The following is an 18,275-nucleotide window of genomic DNA, read 5'->3' on the forward strand; positions in this document are numbered from 1 at the left end:
CTAAAAGAGCTCTATAGTCAATTATTGTTCTAAAAAAAAAAATCAAATTGTGCATTACTATATTTATAGAGAATTGTGTTTGATTAGTTTGAAACAAGTACATGTTGGTAATCAGTTTTTAAATTGGTCGGATAGGGTAACCTAAATATGATCATTAGTAAACTTGACACAACCATATTAACTTGATAAGTTAATTACCTACTTATTGCACTTAAAATTAAAAGTTTTGCTATTTAACTTGTTTGTTTTAGGGTAAAGTTGGGAAATAATATGTCCAATACCTTGTCACTCAAATCTTGTTTCAACTTTGACGATGATGTTTCAATTTTCAACACTCATTTAAAGTGAGTACTACGTCTAGAGTTAGGTGTACTTAAGAATATAATAACCTTGTTTCATTTATGAGCATTAAAAAAATAATTATTTAGTTAATAGTCTGCTAGATGTAGATTTGACCCATTGAGTTTGCTTTGTGAAACAACATTATTAAATAACACTTTGTGCCAAAAACAGATTTACAATCCATTATTTTTGCCAAAAAACTAACCCCTTGATACAACCTACTCCAAGATTCCAAATAGTTTGATGATGTTGGATAGGAGAAGAGGTAGCTATCAAGTATTTTCAACTAAGCGGGCGTTCATCCTCAATACAAGGTACAACCAATTGGAAAAAGGCACCTTTGATGCTAACAATGATGAAACAACATACTTCGTTTCCTATAGAAAAATATCACTACTTTTTAATCTTTTGTATGTTTGGCTTACTTGTGTAAAAGGACTTGGGTAGGCACCAAATCTAGAGCTGGCAAAACACACACTTCTGACTTCTTAGACCCACCATTCACCAATGTCCAATAAACTCAAAAGAAGTATAACAACTACTAATTCGCATCTTTGTGGCTTATTCTATCCCATGCACCAAGTTTTTCTTAGTGCAACCGCGGAAGCGTGAATACTAGAAATTCATCATTTTTAGAATTATAGACCTTCTTTTCCATTTCTTGAGGTAAAATTATAGGCTTTCTTGTTGTAACCCTATTCATTCTTTTTTACTTGCTACGTTTGCATTTAACATGACTAGTTTTTCTTCTTATATATACTAAGAAATATTTAGAAGATTCAGTTTAATTGTGAATATGGACAAGATTTCACGTAGGAAGTACAAAAAAATTGCAGAGGAAGTACTTTTTATTATTGAAATTGATATGGTATAATTTTTTATTTAATCGAATACTTAATTTTCTTGGCCCCTAAAAGAAATTTCTTCAAGATCTGCCACGGGCATTCAGCATGTTATTAAACCAACCTTTAGCCATTAGTATACACATGCTTTTTTATTACTAATATGTAAAAAATTGATATTTTCAAAATAAATATTGAGATAAATATAATGAAATTCACATCATAATTATTTCATTCATATACTAATAGAAAGATCAAGCTTTATGGACTTTGATCGTAGAAGAGGATTTGTAATTTGTAATTTGAGGCAAAGGAAGTGACTTTTAATATGCCAAAAGTGCAAGAATTACCCAGTTTGCATAAGGAGTTATCTATGGCCCTGTTTGGCACTAGCGTTTGAGGTAGCGGTTAGCGGTTGGACAAGATTGAAACGCTACTTAAGAAAATTACGAGTGTTTGGTAAGGTAGTGGTTGTAGTAGCGGGTAGCAGTTGGAGTAGATTATGAGTAACGGTTGTGGAACGTTACTACTAGTAACGTGTGAGATTTAGAGGTAGCGGCCTAGCAAATAAACCCTATATATTAGCATAAGGTAAAATTATTAACTAATTTTTTTTATCTTTTACAATTCCAACAACTACTTTCGCCAAACACTTCTAATTAAATAACTAATTTAATCGCTAATCGCTGAGAGCTACTAGTAGACAGCTAGCAGCTACCCCCAACAGCTACCGCTAATAGAACCGCTAACAGCTACTAGAACCTCTAATTTTGCCAAACATGCCCTATTAATATCTAGTTTGTTGGTATTTTGACTCTCTCAGTTAATACTATATACTAATTCTATATACCTGACTTAGCGTTTATATATCATATAAGACACTCAATTAGGATTTTCATTTGAAAATTGCATAAAGAAGTCCTCTGCAACATTGCAAGTAAATCTAAAGTGTAAAACTTTGATAAAAAAAAAGGAAGCTAAATTTAAAAAGTATGTTGATTATTAATGTTGCAACTAAATTCTTAATGAAATAGTCTATAACAATAATTATTACATAATCTAGAAACATATGATTTATAAAGGGTAATAACATTAACCATTGTTTTCGTGAAGCGAATCAAGTTGCGGATATCTTGGCTCACAAGGGTCACTCGGTTTCCTCTTTACCATCCGAAAAGATGTGTTAGGTTGGTCCTATTATAGGAACTAGCCTAGTTTTTTTTTGTCCTTGTTTCAAGAGAGAACCCACTCTTGAAATTCAACCATATCAACAAATGCTACCAATCTGGCCCGACCTGATCTGACCATCAAGTACAAAAAACCAGTAGAGTTGAATTAAGTATTTCCCAAACAACCAAACAATTTGGCGTTAAGAGATCCAACCTAACACTTTTAACTATACAATATATAGTAAAAAAAAATCCAATTTAATCCGGCCCCAATTTATAATCACCTTTAATATCCCTATATAAAATAATCAACAACTAGAGGGTATCTAGATAATCATTGTCCTTATTCCAAGATTGAGATTGCAATGTGTAGCAACAATATGAAAACAAATTTGATGTAAATGAAAATAATATTACAGGATGGATCCACGTAATAACAACATCCCTTGCCCCCCTTCCGTACTCCCTCAATTGTTTCTCATTAAGAACCTCCCCAAACGTAAATTGACAAGTTCACCCACCATCACATATAGCCGCTAATTTCATTTTCTCTCCTACATATTATAAATGTCCCTACCAAAGTATCAATATCATCACATTTTATTTTGGTTCCATTTAGATTGGATCCTTTTGGCCCGACTCGCTTTTTGGGCGGGTTTTAGGTAGAGTTTTTTGGTCTGTTGTCGGGCCCGGCCTGGTCTAATTTTTTTTTACTTTACGCCGGCTTTAGGCAAGTTAAAAATGACTTTTTTGTCTATTTTTGATCAGTAAAACCGGTTCATTTTGACCTGAAATAACAGGTTTTAAATACGAAATTTTAGTCCAACCCGACTTCATCAATGAACAAATTTTTTTAAACGCGACCCAACTCGACCCATAATCAAGTTCCATCAAATAAATCTCTGTTTTCCTTATTTTCTCTCTCCTCCCTCAACTTCGGGTCGTTTTATAAAATTCCAACACCCCCTGACCCCCATAAAATCAACACAATCAACTTTTCCTATTAGATTCCCCGCCCATTTCTCTCTCCTCCGTTTTTTCGTCCCTAAATTCCTTCGCCTTCTTCCGCAGTATCCTTCCATAATTTTTGGAGCCTTTTTTCTTTTTCTCAACTCTAATTTTTGTGGGTTTTCAGGTTAGAATCTTTCTCTTCATTTTTGTCTTTATTTTTTGTCTTTTTCGTATGAATTTCTTTTGCCTTGCATGTAATTGTAGGTATGTAGTTTTGATTTTTGATTGTTGGGTTAACGGGAAAATAGGAAAATGACAATTGGGAATTTTTTTGATGTGGGTTTAATTACCATTTTCTTGATGATTTGAGATTTTCTTGTATGAATATTATATTAATTATTGTTTTTTTTAATATGGGTTTAATACTCCGTAAGTTATTTGATTGCAATAGTTTTGCATGCTTGCTAGTGTTGTACTTTGAATCTTAATGTCTTTCTTGATCTATAGGAAAATTATATGAAGTTGATGTATTAAAATATATGTTGGGATAATTTAATAATATTTTAAATGACTATGTTTTTCCTTACGTGTGTAAATCACTAATGAAGGTTGTCGAAGCAAAGAATTGTGAATAGTGTAAAAGTTAAACCGTTTTAATAAATAACGCGGAGTTAGTTTGTTTTGCCGAAATACTTAGACAATTGACATTGATTTAGATGTATGTATGGGTATATTAACTTGAAAAAGTATGATAGTATGTCACACTTGTTTGAGATGTATTGGGATCAAAATTTTGTTAGATGTAGAAGTTACATAAAATAATGGGAGAATCTTGATAAAAGAACATGTTAGTCATTTTCATGTGCCACAGGTCTTCCATGCAATGATAGGTGTTTTCTAGCTGTATTACTTTTCTATATTTATATGGTTGAGTGTTCTTTTTAACTTCAGAACAGTTAGTTTGTAATTTAAGGTATATATAGTATGGTTTGATATTCTGAGATGCTTAGCTCTACTTTAATGATTTTGGACTATTGTTGGGTATTGCTAGATGCTTAGCTCTACAATACGATGCGACCTTGTTTTGACACCATGCACTCACTATTATGTTTGGTCTCACTACTTTTGAACTCCACTCGACCAAAAACGGAAAGAGATTAGTCTACCTCTATTGACGGAGAAATCAAAACGGGATAGAGGAAGTAACATGTCTATCACCTAATGTAATTAACCAAAATTTATGTTTTTTCTCTCTTTTCTAGCCCCAATCTTCAATTTCCTTTTGAAAGCATATTATTTTCGTCATTTTATACTTGATGAGTTAGTTAACTAAAATTTTAGGTACTTAGGTGTTTTTTCTTAAGGTAAGTAGAATGTGGGGGTGCTGCTACTACTTTTTAAGGAAGTATTGTTCTCACAAAAGATGCTTTAGGGGCTACCACAACTGTACCTATCACAACCTCTATTGTCCTTATTAATCCCCTTTTTTATGTCAATTTACACACATAGAGCATGTTGTCTTTTAGTAAATGGGCACAACAAGGTTAAAAAATAGAAGGCACTATGTTTTTCAATAATAAAAATTGTATTTGGCTAAAATTTAGTTGTCTAAGTTTGAGTTAGCTAAGGATAGGAAAATAGTGGACCCCACACAAAAGGAGTTACAAAAATGTCCCACTAGGCTAATGAGAGTTATGAGACCATATTTTTGCTCTCTAAAACTTTGCCAAATAGCCATATTTTTTTATCAAAACCTTGGTTGGGGTTTAATCTTTGGAGTTTGGACCAACTTACCCTGCTTATGAGCTATGACCATAGAGGTGTTATGTTTAAGCTATGACCATACTCAACATTTCTTTCTTCTTGTAATTGTAATAGTCTGAACAAAGCTCCTCAATTTGCTCCTTTTCTCCTCTGACCTCTAGGAAGTTCTGTGATGTCAGACTAATTATCCCTTTTTTTTAATGGTATGAGATGCTTCTAGATATGTTATTGTATCTATTCTACCTGCTGTCACATACCTAGGACTGTTCCAGAATGGCTTAATTAACATCAAATGTTCATGATCACATTTACACTTAATAAGAGTTTTGTGTATGATTACTTTGCGTGCGTATGTCATGGAAAATGTTGGCTGATGTTGAGAGACATTTGCTAATGGAAATGAAACTCATGGAATTAGAAAGCAGAAATGAGAGTAGACATACTTTCTTCATTATTATCCTCCACCTCTCTTTTTCTTTTTCTCTTTATTTCATTACTTTCTACACTGTCAGCCCGATGTCTAAGATAGTTATGTGTATTGAATTCGATTATATAACTTGAGGGAGTTTTAATTGTTTGTTCTAAGTTCATACCCTTTACATCTATTAGAACTCATAAACAAATACTGCTGCAAATTACTTACCAACATAATGAAGTGCTAGGAAAGAAGGCTTTGTGCCGTATATCTGGGTATTGCTATATGCTGATGTAGGCCTTTTCTATCCAATTAGTCTCTTATACAATAGATGCTGCTTACCTTGAGAAAAAAATATTGCTTTTCTTTCTCTATGAAGCATATTGGTTCCCTAGCTTTGCACTTGTATATCTAGCTTTTTCTCAAAGTCCAAGTTAGCTGGAGAAGGTGTTACTAATTTGGGAGATTTACTACTCTTTGGCACATCCAAAAGGAGCTATTGCACATAACTTTCACAGAAGATGCCTCTGCAGTTACCACAATTATACCGATTAGAGGTTTTATTGTCCTTCATCTGCCGTCCCTCTTTTGTCACACATAGAGCGTGTTGTTTATTAGTAATAACTGGTTATTATAAATTTTAAGACAGAATGCTCTATATTTAAGCTTCGCGGCTATCTAGCTTTTCTAAATGCAAACGCACTTGCTGTTAGTAATAGTACTAACAATGATGCCATTTCCCTTCTCTAAAAAGATCTCTTACTATTTGTTGGAGTCCACAGTTTTGTCACGACGAAAATTGAGAATTGAAAATTGAAACTGCTTTCAAGTTGTATGGATGGTCAACACAATCTTCCAGAAAAAAGGCTGTTATAATCAAATTTTTTGCTTCTGGAGGAACAGGGTAAGGCTGTATATAGGTTCTGTCCTACCATACCCTTAACCTGCAGAGTGAGCTATTGTCTTATTTTATGGAGTAAATGAGTAATTGCTGTTACTTATTTGAGAATTTAGAATTTTTTCAGTAAATGTTGTCCTTTTTGTGGTAAGCACTTCCCCCCCTAGAAAGCAGCATCTATATATACATATATATACTATCTATGTAGCACGGGTGCTTCTTCTAGGTCAAGTACCCGTACCCGCACCTGATACGATACGTATCCTGTATGGGTACACGTACCCATTCCTAAAATTTTGAAATCCGTACGTTTTCTGTCCCCGTACCCGAATCTAAACCCTTATCCATCTCTGTGCAGCCTAGCTTCCTATATTCTCGTTATTTGCTAGGATCATCTTCATTATCTAGTATTCTAGCTTTACTGTATCCTGAATGAGATTGTACTTTGAATGCCAGGTAAAGAAGTCCTGCTGGGTTATAATTGTTGTCTTGATACCGGGAAATATTTTCTGAAAAGTCATCAAATTGAAATTATGGGTGCCGCAGATACTCCCAAAGTCAACCAAGAAAATCCTTTGCCAGCAGAGGCGAAGGAGATGCTTCAATCAATAGCTTCAAAGTGGAGCGATGTAACCGACTCAACTGCTTTGCAAGTGATCCGATTAAAGGGTGCGATGACCAATGAAGTTTATCAAATTAAATGGCCAACCAAGGCTGGAGAAATGTCTCGGAAGGTCTTAGTAAGAATATATGGCGACGGTGTGGGCGTCTTCTTTAATAGGGAGGATGAGATTCGGACTTTTGAGAGCATGTCAAAGCATGGCCAGGGGCCTCGTTTGTTAGGGCGTTTTTCAACTGGGAGGATTGAAGAGTTCATTCGTGCAAGGGTGAGATTCTGATTAACTATTATATGACCCCCCTTGAACGGTCTTTTCCAAAGTAATTCCACTTGCATGTTTGTAAGGGTTGCTTAATGTTCACCGTAGAAAGGTAGCTGCAGTAATATTTTGAACTGTATCTGGCTCTTGATAATTCACACAAATTTTTGGGAACTGCAAGGTGATCCATTATGAGTTAAGCCCTGCCCTATATTTGGTGTATGTCCATCTTGTGTCCCGACAATTTCTTGCATGTTCCCTTATTGTGCTTGAGCATGTATGGAATAGAGGGGAAGAATTTGACAAGCTGGCATTGTTGTTTCATAAGAATATTCAAGTAGATGTGTCAACCACTTGTACGTGGTGGACAATCATAGATAGAAGTTTGGGTTTCCTCAGGGTCTGTTTTGCCCCATATTCAAGGGATGTCTGTCGGAGATGCTAGCAATAGAAACACCTCTAGATAGAGTTCCCTCTCTGTTTATTAGGAGTTATTTTCTCGGAAATATATCAGCAGCCTAGCTTTATATAGTTATATTAAAATACTGGTTCTGGGAAATTTCACATCGACCTATACATAATGGTTTAGGGGTTAATAGTTTTGTCCTGAGAAGACGATGGCTTTAAATCCTATTTATGATGCCATATTGCCAATAATCAGTAGTAGGGAGTTTTCTTTGCTGCATCGTAGAAGAATATTTTTTTGCGGTTTGATGTGCCTCTTTATCCCTTAATTTTGGAATTTCAGACGCTATCAGCATCTGATCTACGTGATCCAGATATATCTGCTCTTATAGCTGCCAAACTGAGGGAGTTCCATTACCTTGACATGCCTGGAGCAAAAACTATTACACTCTGGGATCGTTTACGGTACTCTATTGTCTAATTTTGCTGGATAATATGTTGCATTGCGGGTTCAGCATTGTAAATTGTTTGTTCCTTACAACTTCCAGAGATTGGTTGATTACAGCTCAACGACTCGCCCGCCCAGACCATGTTAATGAATTTTCCTTGAATGCTCTAGGGGATGAAATCTCTGAACTGGAAAAGAAACTTTCAAGCAATCAACTTGTAGGATTTTGCCACAATGATCTGCAATATGGTAACATAATGATAGATGAACAAACAATGTCAATAACTATCATTGTAAGTTTGCTTGTCCTAAGTGGTGATCTTCAAATATTGTCTATTGTCTCATATTTTTAATTTTTTCTACACCCTTTACTTCTGATGTGAATCCTCTTATATTCTTAATGTTTCTTGCTGCTATAGGATTATGAATATTCTAGCTACAATCCTGTTGCATTTGATATAGCCAATCACTTCTGCGAGATGGCTGCTGACTACCATTCAGAAACACCTCATCTTCTGGATTATAATAAATACCCTGGTGAGTGCTACCTCTGCTGGAATTCTTTTATCTGTGATGTTATACCTGCTGGATTTCTGCTACAAAGGCTTGATTTCCGTCAGTTTCGATTTTGTATTTAATTTCTTCCCTCCATTACTTCTGTTACTAATACAGTAATACTTTATTGTTACTCATGTATCCCCTAAATTAGTTTCATATTTGTTTGTGGAGTATCCCGGTAAAATCTCAAATTTTATTTTTGTCATTCTCCAATTATTACCAACCACTGCATTGTCATCTTAATGACTGCAGGTCTGGAAGAGCGTCAAAGGTTTCTGCGCATATATCTAAGTTCATCAGGTATTTATTTCTAATTCCTGAATTGTCTTCTTGATCAATTATATTATTTGACTCTGAAATTATTTTTTTTCATTCTTTCTACTGTATAGTAGATATATTTGTTCATCATATGTCAGATTCCCCTGTGGTTAGTTTCAGGGTGTTTCTTCACTACTTAGCTTTTAGAAAGTATTGTACCTCAGTCTTATTGATTTCTTTTGGCATTTCCAGTTCTACTTTTTTCTATGTCCAGGACGTCCTTCAGGGATGGAAAATTTGAAGGGCTAGAAATTATTAAGCGTTGTTTCTTTCTAGTGTTGAGTTATCACTTATCTGTATATGGCCAGTATGCAAATACAGCTGAAGTGAACTTAGAAGTTAGAACCTTAAAGTACTTGTCCACTAATATGGGGTTGATGACATTTTAATTCAAGCATCATGAGATTATTTGTACATGTTGGTTATGCAGGATGCCAACCCAAAGATTCTGAAGTGGAACAGCTACTTGAAGAGGTTGAGAAGTATACTCTTGCAACCCATTTGTTCTGGGGAATTTGGGGAATAATATCGGTACTTTATCATCCTTCTTTTTACTCTGATTTTGTCATTGGGTTACTATGATAAGTTCTTTTTACAGGAGCAATATGTATCCCTCTCAAACATTAGTTCCCAAACGTTATTATGACCCCCTTATACTCCATGTCTATGTTGACCGATTTTAACTCATTAATGCTTTTAGTTTTACTTCAAAGTTCAGACACTTGCCTCTTTTTTAGTTAGGAAGATATGTATAATCATATGTACCTACACATTTTCGAAAGATAAACCAGTTTATGTGGAGACCACCTCTTAACCTTGAGGGGTCCTATCGAAGACACCTTCCTTTCTTATCTTAGGAGTTAAGCGATGAGTTGGGTAAGCTTCTTAAGGGTATGGCTTCTCCGGGGCGAGTAAGGACACCCAACCAAACGATTGGTAAAATGGGTCTCCTTTGGTACAATCTCCTCTTCCGGGTCTATCCTGTACGCTTGTTTTCAAAAAGTATATTGTTAACAAAGCGCTGAGTCACCCATGTTACCCTATATGGAGGACTAAGAAACATAAGTGTGCAAAATGGTTCTTTCCAAGTTGTGGAGTCATTTTTGCTTTGCATTGCTGCTGCACTAGAATCTTCGCTCATATATCGATCAACTTTATCCCTCTTTACACATCTACTCTTACATTTTGCTGGAATCGTTTAGACTTGAATTATGAATATTGCCTAATGTTGTCGAAGCCTTTTTATTCTTTTTTTAATATTATAGTAGCTTATCCTTGCCAGTTGCCCCCTTCTCCTGGAGCTATTGTGACAAAGTGATTAGTGAGTAGTAATACCCTTGGGCTTTTTTTGGTTTGACGGAAAAGCTTTCCATGAAGCGCAATCAAAAATTTAATTGTCTTTGTCCGGTAGCTCACTTGAAAAGTTAAGAGGAAAGGTAAAATGAAACTGCTGGAAGAGGGTGATTGGGATAAAAGAAAGAGGAAGTTAAGGAATAGGGAAGAAAACAGTTTTCCATCATTGGGAAAATCACTTTCCACTTTTTACAAACCAAACAAAAGAAAATAGAAAACCAATTCTCCAGGAAAACCAAACTCTCTCCAACTGAGTTGACAATGGCCCAATAGTGACCGATCTCGGTCTTTTGTCCTTGTGTGTGCATACATTATTATTTCTCTGTCGACTGATTCGATATGTATCTTTTTTATACCCCTGATCTCCAGGATCGTGTAAATGACATCGAGTTTGACTACGTGGAGTATGGAAGGCAACGGTTCCAGCAATATCGGCGGACGAAGCCTAAGTTACTGGGTACTTGACCTGCTGCTGGTATGCGCATGGTACTCTGCTCAAATTACTAGCAAGATATTATTTATTCTACATTATATTTTAGGAAGAAACAAAGAGGCTTATTTACTATCTGTGATATATGATGATATGAATCTCTAAATTATTTTCTTCAGCAGCTAATTTTGATATGTTCCAGAGAATTTCACTCCATTGACTTTTGACTCATTGCAGGGAGATGGCATGAGTAGTATAAAGAAGATAAATCAAGCAAACTGTGTTGTCCGTGGAATGTGCTGATGGTAAAATGTACTTGAAGCCTATAAAGCTGAGTATACTTTTGAAGGTGTTCATACTTCGTAGCCTGTCTTGGATGAACATAAATAAAACTATGTTATATTTTAACTAGCTCCCAAGTCTTGTAATGGTTTTGAATAGTACATATCTCTGTCTAAGGGCTGAATGAAAGTACTTTGCCACAATCTGCTATGTAATTTTTGTAAATCTTTTGCTAATGTGGTAAAGCTTGCTGCTTCATAGTTTGAATGGATACCCTTTTTCAAAGTCCTAAATTAGCTAATGAATTGAATATCTGATTGGTGACGACCTTACCATTGTGCCTACTGCCTACTAGTGATAAATGGCACGATTGGTAACTGAATTACAAGTTTTTTTTTTTGGTGAACATGTATTCCTTTATGGACTTCCTCCACTGTGAAACAACCTCGTCATAGCCTCATAGGAAAAGGGGGAATGACTGACTCTAGCGTAAGCACTTTGAGCGGAGATTTCAAAGAGAGCACCGGATCTTTCCTCGTTGCTCTCCTCTTGTACGTTCACGATGTCCTTGGCAGCTGCTAGCAACACACAATCACACACTTTGACGACGTATAGTGACCTTTAACTTACTTTTCCAACAATAGCTCCTCTTTTTCTCTCGTCCTTGATTACGGTTGTCGTAGAAGTAAATCTGTTGGGTATTTCTGGTTAAGTTTGAGTCCCCACTTATCCTGCAACTTTTTTCAGTTCGAATATGAAATGGGGCTCAATAACGGACGAAGTCAGTTGTTCTGGTAGTTCTGTTCTTGAAATGCCAGCATCTAAAATATTGAGTGTGAAGAGAAGATAGGGAAAAGTTCTAAGCACGTCAGAACTTCTACAAAATTCCAACTGCATCATGCCAAGTTTTTTTTTTTATTTGAAAAAAGAACAAAAAGAGCAAACAAAAAAAAGATAGAAATACAAATCTAGTTAATACCTTATCGTAGAGGAATTATGTACTGCTATATAAAAGATCTCTCTCATTCAGTCATACATATGAACCGTACAAGCAGTTGCTTTACATGGGTAAGAAAATTGCAGGCTTATACAATTATACAAAAGAAAAACAACACCTGATTCATCTAGGAGGCGTTCTCTGCATTAGGAACAGAAGGTTCTAGCTCAGCTCTGGACTCTACTGGTACTTCTGGAACTTCAGGGGTCGAGTTTTGAGACTCAGTGGCTGACAAAATTTCATTTTGGCTAGAGTCAGTGGCTGGGGAATTTTCACCTTGGCTAGACTCAGTGGCTGGGGAATTTTCACTTTGGCTAGACTCAATGGCTGGGGAAGTTTCACTTTGGTTAGATATGGAAGCTTGGATGATTTCAGCGGGTTTGAACTTGTTCAAATAGTAGCTTAGTGCTGGTCCAGAGTACACAGTTGTCTGCATTTGGGGCGGATTTTTACCAACCTGCAGTAGAATTGATGCGGCACCTGCAACACAGAACAGTCCTAGAAACGCGGCGATAGCTGACGTGTTCTCTGCACCATCTGAAGAAGAACCCGCAGTTCCTGAGCTGATAGCACTTTCTGCCACATATACCGTTGGCTGCAGAATTTTCATAAAAGTTAGCCAGTAGACACACTAAGCATAATGCAGAAAATGAGTTTGTAAACTTCATAGAAATAGATTTTTAAGTAAAAGGTCCATAAGGTTGCAGTTTTAAGGTAAGATAGGTTGCTATTTTCCTTTTGAACAAATACTAGAAGCAGCTCATGCGTTCTTATAAAACCTGATCTCAACAATTGCTCATAAACAAGTAATTTTCCCTCTGTCCACAAATTCTCTCTACACTTTCCTCCTCCTGCTTTCCCATAATTTGGTTAAAAACGAATACTCTCCCTCCACTACATGAATCCTTTCTTTTGCTGCATCAAATACTTTCTCTTGCTTTTCTTACTCACTTTCCCCTTTCAAATTTTTTATTCTAGTTATGTTACGATTCAGGATCTCTGTGCCAAGTCCAAGTGTGAAGAACATTGAGGGACAGTTTTTTCAAAAGCAATGCAACACTCCGAACAAATGAGAAAAGTACTTAAGAGAAGAAAGTCTCCTGCATCATTTGTAACTTAAAGATGAAGATGGAATATAATGATCATAATACTATGGAGTTTCTGTAACTTCTGATACTAAATTACAAGCAAGAAAGAAGACATGGTGTAGCAAAAAACCACTAACCTCAACTGAATATATATTTGTTTGACCAGCAGTGTCTTTCTCTATATAGCCTGTCCAACCCTTTTTCCGTGGTGGAAATGTTCCCACCACCCTTGTCTTTTCTCCAGCTAACCATTCCACACTGACCTTTCCCACCTGTTATTTAAAAAGTACCCAAGAAAATGAATTATCACTATACTGACAGCTTATTTCCACCAAGTTTCAGCTCAAGAATGACAAAAAAGACGGGAATCCTTCAACATTGTATAGGAGACACCATCACTTCGAAAGACAAAATTGAGTTCATTGTGCAGAGATGTTCCGACTGAACAACCAGGATGCAGGGAAAAGAAGTACAAATTTTAGCTCAATAAGGCAAAGCTAATGGACAATGATCCAAAAAGTAGTATAAGCAGCATGGTGATTACTTACAGTCAAAATTGATCATCAGAGTTGACACAGCAAAACATTACACTATCGTCTCTTATTTATTTAGGAAGCAGGTTGATGTAGAAAATCAACTATACATCCAAGAACTCCAAATGAGATCAATAACATGAAAACCCATCCAGTTTGTTGGAAGAAGTTCCCTGTTGATTTTGCACCATTGTAGGGCAAGCCCTACTCATATGGAAACCTTAATTTTACTTCAGGGGCTGGTATGACAACTGATCTTATGCTAGTCACTATTTCGCATATTTCTTGAACGTTGCCATATATGTCCCGTTTCCTGTTATCCAATAGTAGCTAACCACTGAGAATAAATCAGCTTTCTTTTGAGTTTCAATTGTAATTTCCCACTTTTGACCCTTCCTAGAATAAACAGCTCAAGTCCTAGAGCAGTAACCAAATAGACTTGAATGAATTATATCAAAGCTCAAGCTCGTCGCGCTCATAGCTCGAAAAGAATGGAATTCAATTAGCTAACTGGTCAAACTTAGTGGTGAACTTCATAGAAAGTTTATGTGAGGAAGGTCGTATGTCTTTACATTCAGGTTAATGATTTGTAAACTATTTGAATTTAACCTTTGGTTTATTAGTGGTCTTCATCTGTCTTTTAACATTTATAGACTCTATAACACAAAAATTAAAACATAATTCACAAACTCAGCTAGATTTAAACATAATCTAGCCATGGGTTTCTTAGTGGACCCTGTGTGCCTCCGCGCGTTTCGCACCTTTTAAAACTAAGATCACAGGGAAAGCTCAAAGTCTCAAACTGTTATTTTTTTGTTTCCTCAGCCAATTTTGCGGCACTAGATCGGAATCAGTTGTATTTTGCATACTTGTTGCGCAACAAAATGCTCATGAATTAGAGAACTAAGTTCAAATAGTTGTAGTCACATCAAGCGGTTCAGGCCAAACCCATAATTAATCATGGTTAAATACTTAAATATATCCAAGTATGAAGGAATTCTCACTAGATTCCGTCCATGATTTGGTTATAACTAAAAGATACAGGAAGCAAAAGATTCACATGTAATTCTAATAGTCCACCAATTTGGAGAATAGTTTTCTGCCGAACATGCTCGGTTCACCAGAGAACTAACAAGTTTTCCATCCAACCTTTGTCTTGATGAAAACGTATAAGTAACTTCCTTGAAACTACTACAGCACTACTCACAAAATACACCAAGTTGTTTACTTGAGCCCGTGTATGATAAGATATAAAATTGGACTTCCTGTAGCAAATCAAACAATTTTGGGCACTTCCCAGGAAATGAAAAAAACCTCATGAAAAGTGCAATTCCTAGGAAGTGTGAACTCTTAAATTCCCCCCACTTTAAAGGTTGCATCCTTAAAACTATTTAATAAATAGGAAACAAACAAAACGAACTTCAGACATCATCATCTAATTAAACTCTAATAACTTCCAAAGACAACTCTACAATAATTTTTCTACAACAACAGCCACAATAAAAACTAATAACTGGGAACTCTTTCCAAAAAAAACCCAACATGACATCCTTTCAATAGCAAACTGGAATTGAACAATAAACACAAAAATGCAACATTTGTGAGAAGAAACGTTAACATTGTACTTCCTCCTTTTCTTTTTAAGTGACACACTTCTCCCTTGTATGTGAGAGCTTTTGGTGAGAAGTGTGACTCAAAAAGAAACGGGAAAAGTATAAGAGACACCATCAGTTTAAAAGACAAAATTGAGTTCATCGTGCAGAGATGTTCTTACTGGACAATCAGGACGCAGGAGGGGAAAGATGTACAAATGTAGGTCAATAAGGCAAATATAATTGACAATTATCCCAAAAGTAGTATTAACGCATCATGATGATTGCATACAGTCAAAGTTGATCATTAGAGTTAACACAGCAAAACATTGCACTATCATCTCTTATTTATTCAGGAAGCAGGTCGATGCAGAAAATCAACTGCATATCCAAGAACTCCTAATGAGATCAATAACATGAAAAACGCATTCAGTTTGTTGGAAAAAGTACTCTGTATGACAAGTGACTATTCTTATGCTAGTCACTATTTTGCATATTTGTTGAACATTGCCATAACTCGTGTTCTATGTACCGATTTCTGTTATCCAATGGTAGGTGGCTACTGAGAATAAATCAGTTTTCTTTTTGAGTGAATTGTAATTTGCCACTTTTGAGCCCATCCTAGGATAAAACCAACTTCAGTCCTAGAGCAGTAACCAATACAGACTTGAATAAATCATATTGAAGCTCAAGCTCGTTGTGCTCATAGCTTTTCTCCGAAAAAAGGGAATTCAATTAGCTATGAACTTCTTAGAAAGTTTATGAGGAAGATCGTATGTCCTTAGTCTTTACGTTCAAGACGTTCAGGTTAACGATTTCTACAGTTTTTTGAAGTTGTCAATATAATCGAATAAAATAATTTTTGAATAATTCATTCTAATCATTTGCTATAAAATAGAATATCAAATTCAATTCAAATTAGATTACTAGATATCGCACCTTAAGACGAAATACATATTTAATTACCAAAAGAATCAATAATTTCCCAGAATTTTTTGAATCAATCGATTTCTTAAACTATTTGAATTTAGCCTTTGGTTTGTTAGTGGTCCTCATCTTCTTTTTAACATTTATATAGACTCTATACCACAAAAATGTAAGATATAATTCCCAAATTCAGCTATATTTAAACATAATTAGCCTTGGGTTTGTTAGTGCCTCGGTGCGCCTCGCGCCTCTTAAAACTAAGATCACAGGGAAAACTCATAAGTATTATATTAATTTTCCTCAGCCAATTTTGCGGCACTAATCGAGATCAGTTGTTGTATACACAACAAAATGCCCCATGTATGGCAAATGAAAAAAATTTATTTCATGCAGCAAATCAAACAATTTTCAGCCATTCTCAGGAAAGAAACCTTATGAAAAGCGCAATTCCTAGGAAGTGTCAACTCTTGCATTGCCACCACTCTGAAGGTGCATCCTTAAAAATACTTCATAAACAGAAAACAAACAAACCGAACTTCGAAAATCATCATCTAATTTAACTCTAATACCTTCCAAAGATCAACTCCTCAACAATTCTTATACAACAACAGCCACAATAAACAGCTACTAACTGAGAAACTCTTTAAAAAAGATATCCTATCAATATCATAATTACCTCCCTTATTCTATGGAGTTCTCTTTACTACCATCTATGGAATTGAACATTAACCACAAAAATGAACCATTTGATAACATCCATGACTCAATACCACATTTATTGTCGAATTTACAACCACACAATGTCATCAACACAAAAAAAAAAAACATTCAAAAATCACAATGATCATGAACTACAAAAATTTATGTTATCCCCCATAACATGACCTTTCTTTTATTTTGCAAAAACTCTTTTCACCCCACAAAAGTTAAAAACAATATTACAATCCCAAAACACATCCATAACCAAAAAAAATCCAAGCTTTAACGCAAATTAAACAAATACCCACTAAAACCCATATCAAGACTTAACGTAAAATGTGAAAAAAACTTTTAAAAAAAAGAGTGAGAGAAATTAACCTCTTTATCAGGGGCACATTCTTCATCATTGCAATCCTCGGCTTCATTAGAAGAAGCTCGAATTTTGAATTTGGAAGCATCAATTCGCCCAATTTTCCTACTAAAATTATTAGTCTTGAATGAGAATAATGAGCTGCTGCTGCAACTATTTGCTGCAACTGATATTACTGACCTAGAAACACACGCCATTGATGATTATTGCTTCCCCACCTTGCTGGAAGAAGCTAGAGAATAGAGAAAAAAAATGTGGGTAATATGCAAATTACTCTACTTCTAATCAAAATTCTATTTTTTTTTTTGTGGGTTTTGATGAGAGATGATTTATGAGTTTTTGGGGAATTTTCTGAGCTTTTTTTCTGAGGATCAGTGAGAAGGGTTTTTGTTGGGTGCTGGATTTTGAGTGAGTGTTAATCTGTGATGATGCATAAGCCACCTAGTCAGCCTTGTCTGGTTGCCTAACAAAGCTTCAAGTAACGATCAATTTGAGCTTCAAGTCTACAAAAGCAAACATTTTGTAGTACTTTTTTTAAAGGATTTTTTTTTCAAAATAAGTTTTTTTCATTATGTCATTTTAAATGTAAAATGACATATTTTATGTTAGTTTTTGTTAAATAATAACTTTAAGGACTATGTTGAACCCTAGTTTTGATAATGACAAAGAAACAAAGGAACAAACTAAGTAGTGAACTAATGAATTATTTAAGTGTATGGTGTCTAAGGTATCAATGCAAGGAACTGGGAGAATACAAAGTCAATGAAGAAGTCAAGAGAGGATTTCAAAGGCTAAGTAAAGAAGTTTCTATGTTGATACTGGAGCAAGCATTGGATCAAGAATAATAGAAGCTAGGCGTTTTATTTTCTAGTTCCAATGTAAAGGAACAAAGAAAGAATGGTAAGGAACTGTGGCAGAATATTTGAGAATGAAGCGTTTGTTCCTCTGTAAGGAACAAACTCAGTGGCACTTAGTAAATATGTTAAAGGAACTGAACTAATATAAGGAACTAGACT

General features: G+C 35.3%; 2 protein-coding genes across 7 annotated transcripts; one reads left to right on the forward strand and one right to left on the reverse strand.

Annotated features, from left to right (window-relative positions):
• The first annotated feature begins 3,177 nt into the window (after positions 1–3,177).
• On the forward strand, positions 3,178–11,338 carry LOC104887587 (probable choline kinase 2). 6 transcript variants are annotated; one of them, XM_048638233.2, is made up of 10 exons: positions 3,181–3,488; positions 6,266–6,387; positions 6,838–7,268; positions 8,008–8,129; positions 8,213–8,405; positions 8,532–8,649; positions 8,923–8,970; positions 9,419–9,519; positions 10,711–10,816; positions 11,009–11,338. In XM_048638233.2, exons 3-9 carry the CDS (start codon positions 6,915–6,917, stop codon positions 10,804–10,806), a joined length of 1,032 nt encoding a protein of 343 aa, XP_048494190.1. In that variant the 5' UTR covers positions 3,181–3,488; positions 6,266–6,387; positions 6,838–6,914; the 3' UTR covers positions 10,807–10,816; positions 11,009–11,338. The 6 variants fall into 6 exon arrangements, with proteins under 6 accessions (XP_010670552.1, XP_048494190.1, XP_010670550.1 ...); XM_048638234.2 differs by lacking the exon at positions 3,181–3,488 and adding an exon at positions 5,331–6,040; XM_010672250.4 differs by lacking the exon at positions 6,266–6,387 and having other exon boundaries at positions 3,178–3,488; positions 10,711–10,827.
• A 701-nt stretch (positions 11,339–12,039) lies between these two features.
• LOC104887586 (hypothetical protein) lies at positions 12,040–17,717 on the reverse strand. The gene is made up of 3 exons (XM_010672247.4): positions 17,268–17,717; positions 13,276–13,410; positions 12,040–12,645 (listed from the first exon to the last, which is right to left on the reverse strand). Exons 1-3 carry the CDS (start codon positions 17,454–17,456, stop codon positions 12,178–12,180), a joined length of 792 nt encoding a protein of 263 aa, XP_010670549.1. The 5' UTR covers positions 17,457–17,717; the 3' UTR covers positions 12,040–12,177.
• Between the last annotated feature and the right edge of the window lie 558 nt (positions 17,718–18,275).

The sequence above is a fragment of the Beta vulgaris genome, chromosome 2 (assembly GCF_026745355.1).
Source record: "Beta vulgaris subsp. vulgaris cultivar EL10 chromosome 2, EL10.2, whole genome shotgun sequence".
In the NCBI taxonomy this organism is placed as follows: Eukaryota; Viridiplantae; Streptophyta; class Magnoliopsida; order Caryophyllales; family Amaranthaceae; genus Beta; species Beta vulgaris.